General features: G+C 39.4%; 1 protein-coding gene across 4 annotated transcripts; it reads right to left on the bottom strand.

Annotated features, from left to right (window-relative positions):
* Positions 1-215: 215 nt before the first annotated feature.
* Positions 216-4,592, bottom strand: LOC124169820. Of its 4 annotated transcripts, none has more exons than XR_006867253.1 (3): positions 4,464-4,592; positions 3,094-3,348; positions 216-424 (listed from the first exon to the last, which is right to left on the bottom strand). XR_006867253.1 is itself a non-coding variant. In XM_046548611.1 (3 exons), the coding sequence occupies exons 2-3, from the start codon at positions 3,110-3,112 to the stop codon at positions 1,006-1,008; spliced, it is 1,410 nt and encodes a 469-aa protein (XP_046404567.1). In that variant the 5' UTR covers positions 3,113-3,348; positions 4,459-4,592; the 3' UTR covers positions 469-1,005. The 4 variants fall into 4 exon arrangements, 3 of the variants coding, with proteins under 3 accessions (XP_046404567.1, XP_046404559.1, XP_046404574.1); XM_046548611.1 differs by lacking the exon at positions 216-424 and adding an exon at positions 469-2,396 and having other exon boundaries at positions 4,459-4,592; XM_046548603.1 differs by lacking the exon at positions 216-424 and adding an exon at positions 469-2,396.
* Between the last annotated feature and the right edge of the window lie 2,396 nt (positions 4,593-6,988).

Genomic DNA, 6,988 nt, shown 5'->3' with positions numbered 1-6,988 from the left:
CCGTATTCCAAAAGTATTTAAGGTGAAATGCAGGAGGCTGGTCGCGCAGTGATTAGGCTATATGCACTAACATACTATTCTGTAGTATTACTTCGCTACTCAAAAACACTGACCGGTGACGGAGGCGACCGCTGAAAAGGAGATGAATTTACTCAACTAGATTTTTTAAATGTATCCAACCATAGTATGCTCCATACTAACAGATGGTTAAGGATAATAATCAACACTGAACAAATCCTTGACTGCATACGAGCACAATACAAGTAACAGGTTCGGAAATTCATCATTACTTGGTAATCAAAAATAAAAGGTTTAACAAATATTCCCTTTAATATTACACTGAACCTATCCTCATGAAATGGTTAGTAAAACTACCATTTTTTTCTCCTTTGCTTCTGTAACCGGCCACACACAACATGAAAACCTGAAATTGAACAAGAGTTACAAAAATTTAAACTGATGGTGGCGTATGAGAAAAAATATTAAGGTTTATTCACCATTATCAATATAACGGAACAATGAAGTAATAGCATGATATCATACAATATTTTATTGATGTGAATTAATAATACTTAATTTCTTGAAAATGAGTCTCACATACAGACCATTACACAGGCACACGGGGAAAATATATTCATGGTTTCAACGAACTCACGTAACCCCAACTTCACGTAGGACTATTGATAAATTACTCATTCTACAAATAAAAATATAACATCTAAACTACCTAGAAGCCACTGGCACAAGGATATTACGATGGAAACAACGGTGTTGTTAACACAGCCACAAGAGCATTACCTAATCAATATCCAAAACCATTTTACGGGAATACGGCAATTGTGTTATATAAACATAATGGAACAACAGATTAATTTGTCTTCACATTTCGGTGGGGAAAAATTTTTATCTTTCAGTATGCAACTTTTCTTCGGTGGGATTCGAGATAAGTGGAAATTCAACATTTTTTTTACTAAACGCGATTATTAAGAAGTCACAGATAATGAACTACATCACCGGTAGCGGAGCATGAATACATGAATGGAACTCTTTTCTATTCGATGGAGCCATAGGACTAGCTTTTTTCACTATTAGCGGTTTGGAAAACCTTTTGCGTCTTTGCTCCTTGTCCTTGGACTCAAGCATCTTAAAAGCTGCCAAAGACCGTTGGTAGACTCCTTTCAAACACTGTTCTGACTCAGCTGATATGGCACATCGTTTTGTCTTTTCGGAGCCGATTTTTTTATGTCCAAGTAATTTGAATTTTTCCGGTAACTCTAACTTAGACGTAGTATTTCTTTCGGCACAGAGAAATACCTCTTCCTTTTGCTGGGACGGGGTCTCAATAATATGCATGTGACCGGCCACCCCATTCTCCCGCGCATACAGCTCTCTTGATCCATTCATCACGTGCTCGAGAACGCGCTCCGTAGCATACACCCTCGCTTTCTGAGGGCTTAGAAGCGTCAGGATACTGCCGACATCAGTCGCCGATCCCGAACAACAAACACTACGCTTGGACCCGTCCAAGGATTGGCCACTCTCACCCTCAACAATTTTCGTCAGGCGCTCGCTCCGCACCCATCTGAGCTTCTGACTACGTTTATTGGCTTGTTGTGCTTCTAAATCGCTAGACGAACCCTCCCTTTTCGCGCATAAGGGATGACGGTGGCAACGCCTCATATGATCTGTAGAAAAAGTTTCTTCAGCAGAGCATTCCTGCACTTTTGGTAATTGCTCGAGGTCTTTTCCCAGCCTTTTGCAACCTGGAAGACCGCGATATCCGCCGTGACCGTTCCGTCGACACTGATTACGGTTTTCTGCAAGTGATTTCTTTCCATTCTGTTCGCACCCGTGATGGTAGCCCTCCTCCCACTCTGCATTCTGAGAACATGAGGTTTCTTCTGGTGGACGTACGGCACAACATGGCTCCATACTTCTAATCACTCTTTCGCGCACGGTGCATGAAGAATGAACTGATAAATGCCTCAGACAATGGCATGTGGAGTCAACTGCAAAAGGACGATGAACTCTCGAGGGATTGATAGGCAGGCTATTCGACGCACTGGACTCGCCTTCTTCCTTAGAGAACTCTTTTCTAATGGGATTAGGGCAATCATGGATTTGCCTCGACTCGGAAGGCGTAATTCGAAGGTCTGGAAGTGGGCTCCGGAAAGAGTTGAACCTCTTGAAAGAGTTGGCTTCTTCATAGTGTCTGACACACACGGACTTACATCTAGGAAGGTGCACATCACAACATTCCAATTGCTGGCGCTCCGCGACATCTGATCCAACCGAGGTCTCTGCCTCAGAAGACACTGGAGGTAGCTTGGAGAAAAGAGTCAAGCGTTGAAGACTGCGGCCATTTGTTCTCCTACTTCGGGTACAATCGCACTTACCTAAACATGAGCATAGATGAGTATTAGAGGGACATGGAGGAACATTTTCCTATTATCTATTAATTCAGTCATACTGTTAGTAAACGCACTTTTCAATGCTGTTCGTGATGATTTTAACTTTTAAAATTAACGGTTCAACAATACGTGTCCAAAATTATGACTTCTGGCAAAAAAAATAATAATCAGGAAATTTAAGAAATGGGAGCGGGCGTGACTTCGTGGAAATCTTTTATCGTTGGAGTTGAACGAATAAGAACTTTGCTTTTTCCATTGGGTGATTTATTATTTCCGAGCGTGGTTTCGTTAAAGCGTGAAGAAACGAAAATTTTATGCTGTTCTACCCGGAAAATGTTACGCTGTAACGAAACCATGGTCGAAAAAATGAATAAAAAAGTGGAAAAAGTAAAGTTGATATAATTCCTTCACCTCCTACGATAACAGCAAATTAACATCTAATGAGTGGAGTACCAAAATCCGGCACACTAAATTACAAGGCTCTATCATAATGTAATACCGTAACAATGTAAATCCCCGATTTCTTAGTCATTTCCATGCATTGAATTGCGCAAGAAATAGGTGCCCAAATGGAGGTCAAAGTATACTGATAAATATCCCCACCGGTATATTTATCAGTCTACTCTGGGAGTCTAAAACTCATACCGCCTCATTAATCTGATTTCTCAATGTCTGCACTTACTCGAATGGACATTATCCATGATCACTTCATTTTCAGAGTAGTCGCCGCGATCGATGATGTAGCTGTGGTCACTCAGCAGATTCTTAATAGGGGCGCAATTATTACAAGAATGTCCAACAGCGTTACCACAGTGTCCATTCAGCCTACCGCACCGACAATTTCTAGATGCTCGCGGTGTAAATCTCAATATGTTTGGCTACAAAGAATACAAGCCAAAATACTTTATGGTCATGGAGAATTTTCAATGCAGTATTCCTGGAAATAATAATAAAATAAATAAATTCAAGAACATCACCGCCAGTCGTTACACAAAACATGGTAAAAATACACAGTGGAATAAAAGTAACGAATGTAACGCAGTAAGACGACGTATACAAGTCTAAGATTCGCATTAAAGTATTCGAAGTAACAAAATAGCACGATTCATGGGAATAATTAAAATTTAAAGTTCAATAGTTTTCAAGTCTGTATGGGTTTGCCCACGAAAAAGTGCCAGCCCTCCTCAAGTATTGGTAGAAATTTTAGCTTGAAACGCTACTAATGGATTTAAAAGCTAATTCGGCATTTAGCGACAAAAATGAATTACCACTCAGGTTGGTTAATGTAATTTCTACTCACATAATTCAACAATTATAATAAGTTAGAACTTGTTAAAGACCCACGTAAAGTTATAATATTATTATATCCTTACTACGTATCAAATCATCAAACTGCACTCACCTATAGAATTCAAAGACCTTTTTTCTTAAAGTTTAAAAATGGCGTATTCATAATTTTCCGCTGGTGGGATTCAATTATTTGCATAAGGTGCCAATACAAACTTTGTATTCCGAAGCAAATAATACGAAAATATGTAATATTTTATTTCTCAGTTACTACAAGTAAGTCAGTCAGACATAAGTCAGTGCCCACTTATTGGACAGCCTTTCTTCATAGTCCTGCCATTTAATTATCACCCTTAACCGTTCAAATATAGCTTTAATTAGTTTACGATACCTAATTATAGCGAGTCCTTCGGCTGGCTCACATGCTCTGATTACGTTCCAGCTGACCCGCGACGTGATTCCTACTGCGTAAGAGGAAAAACTTAAGCAAATAGGAAAGAACGACCCGACAGGGCCAGATAAACCTTGCTGAGTTAAGTCACCGTCACGCCACATCCCAGATACATTTTAATAGAGAACACTTTATAAGCATTCAGTTAAATACTGATCACAAGGGACGGTAGTAAACATATGCCATATGCTGTCAACAAAAATAAAGCAGCAGTGCCATCATGAAGTATAAAGAGTAAATAACTGGTAAATACCAACATACTCATTTCATGGAAAGCTTAAAAATAGAAAAAGATTACACTGTAATTACCTTACCTAATTACTGTCACAAAATCACTGCAGTGCTGATGGCAATTTTTCATATTAGCTAAATTCGTACCACTGGATTGGGCATACTTCTTGGATTTCGATTAACTGAATAACACGTCAATTTCTTAGTTCATAATCGAGTAACACATGATAATAAATAACCATTGTTGAGCAAATGAATTAAATGGACCGAAAGAATCTTAATGAATAACCAGCCACGTCCTTTAAAAGAAGACAGAGCTACTACCAGTAGAGAGGACAAACTAAGACAAAATTACTCAAGGTCATGAAAGTGAGGAGAGTAGAGTCTGAGAACCTAGTTAAAATTGAAAGCGGTCGAAAAACAGTGAAATATATTTTATATTTTGATAATTTTTGAATGGATATAACCGCTTTGTCATATTTGGTGTCTAACTTATAAGCAAATGCAAATATCCTGGAAAGTAACTTTCTCAGACGCGATTCATTTAAAAATGAAAGTTTAAAAACGTTCGATATAATTTGAAATAGGTATCAATCGAGTTAAGAAAAGGAGTGAATGGCACTTTGAGTTAAATATTCCAAATAATACATGGAAATTATTCGATTAAATGAAACGCGATAAATGCTAGATACCTGACGGCAGGGGACGTCAGCAGTGGCGGTTTGCCCATAAGGACTCTCGGACGCCGCCCCTCCCAAATATTTGAAAAAGTAAAAAAAATCCATTAATTTATAATTATACATTGATTAATGAAAGTGTTTTTCAGTCCCATACATCGAAAGTGTTGGAAAAAACGAAAAGAAATAGCGCGAGAAGTTCGTATTTGTAGCCGTGGGGCGCTGGCCAGAACGTCCCAATCCATCCCCATGCAGTCATATGGAGAGTGGTAGTGGTGGGGGCTGCTGGTGCTATGACGCGTCTAACATAGTGCCTTACGGAAGCCTTGGGACGTCGTCCGAGATTGCGCAGAGCGACGAGTGAGTTGACATCGCTGCGCAGGCCGGCGCGGCGGGCGTATAATCTGGCGTCTACTTGGTGCTGCCCGTGCTGCCACAGAAAAGGGACCTACGGAATCAGAATGGTCACTGTACTGGGTGTAGTTATACGATTTTAATTTTTAATTGCTGGTAGGTATTGCTACAGTAAATAAATTATCCCATTATGCTTGCGTTTTTTGGTGTTTGAATTCCGGAACACATAAAATCCAACCAGTTAAAGGCCGTATTGACGAAGGAAAACTATTCTCGAGTATTTGCCACAGTTCTGTTATGATTACGAATTTCAAGAACCGTTGGGAAACTAATATTATAATATTTAGGCCTTAACAATGTATTCATATCTTCCCGATGATTAGAAATGCGGTACCTATTTTTCAGATTAATTTATCATAAGACCTGCAGTATTAGGAAAAATCAGTTAACATACCCCACTGATTTATAATTTAAGAAATAGGTGCGTGCGTGATAGGGTAAATGATTAAACATGATTTAAACCGTAAAACGTGACTTTAAATAGAGTCATCCAATGAATGTCAAGAAGTGCCGCGTACAATGCACCTTTTGTGTGTAGGTTCATCATTTTTCTAGCCGTCCTTGTTGTATTAGTTCATGTTCACCTAATTCATCAGCGGCAGAGCGGTAGCTGTCTGACGGAAAATGTCCACTTGGGTCTGATTTAAGTGGCTTCGAAGAGTTCATGTGGCTTCAAGAGTTCAGTGCGGAGATCCTTACAGCTCCCATCTGTGGCTCAGAGTCGTCTTCTTTTACGATCTAGAATTTATATATTATTATATCATGGCAATGATTTCGAAGTCATGGTTATTCAAAATGCGACCCGTTGGCGTCTCGTGTGTTTACCACATATGAATCTTAGACTCAAGGAGATGGTCCGTGACGTCCTTTGTTTGCTTGAATGCCTTTGCTGACCTTAAATTCGTCCCTCAGCTGAATCAGCATTAGTGGACCACGACTTCTATCTCCCTTGAGTCGTCCTTATAGTAACGGCAAGACTCTCGGAAAGAACGGAGTGAAATAGTTCAGACATCATTTTCGAGGAGTTAACTGTGCGTAATTGCCGATTAAGAAGTTTCTTAGTGCTGTGTGTACATTCAAGAAGACAATTTTGAATTAATCAACAGTGCTCGTTTTTTTTTAGGGAAATTTAGGGAAAAATTGTCCCAATTCTGTGTCCAGCCACCTTGTTCTTTTTGGTGGTATTTTTCGTCGGCCTATTTTGTGTCGTCCCTTGTTTATTTATAGACTAGTGCCCTTGCCATGTGTTCAATCGGAAAGAAATTGTTGTCCGGCGCTGATTTCAACGAACGTGTAATTGATCACGTTGCTGGACAAAAGGAAAGAAGGATGACTTCTGCAATATAACTAAAGGCATGTGAGTATTTCAGATTTTGTTAAAAATGTGTGAGAAATGTTTAATTATTGATTTTAAATCATACTGTATTCAAGAATCATCGCGAACACCGCCATCAAAGTTTACATCTGCAATAGCAAAGCGCGCGCATTCTAGTAGTGTTTGTTGCCTAGTGGAATTC

The sequence above is a fragment of the Ischnura elegans genome, chromosome 1, assembly GCF_921293095.1.
Source record: "Ischnura elegans chromosome 1, ioIscEleg1.1, whole genome shotgun sequence".
NCBI classification, from domain to species: domain Eukaryota; kingdom Metazoa; phylum Arthropoda; class Insecta; order Odonata; family Coenagrionidae; genus Ischnura; species Ischnura elegans.
Note: the sequence above shows the minus strand (reverse complement) of the source record. Positions and strands in the feature narration are given on the sequence as shown.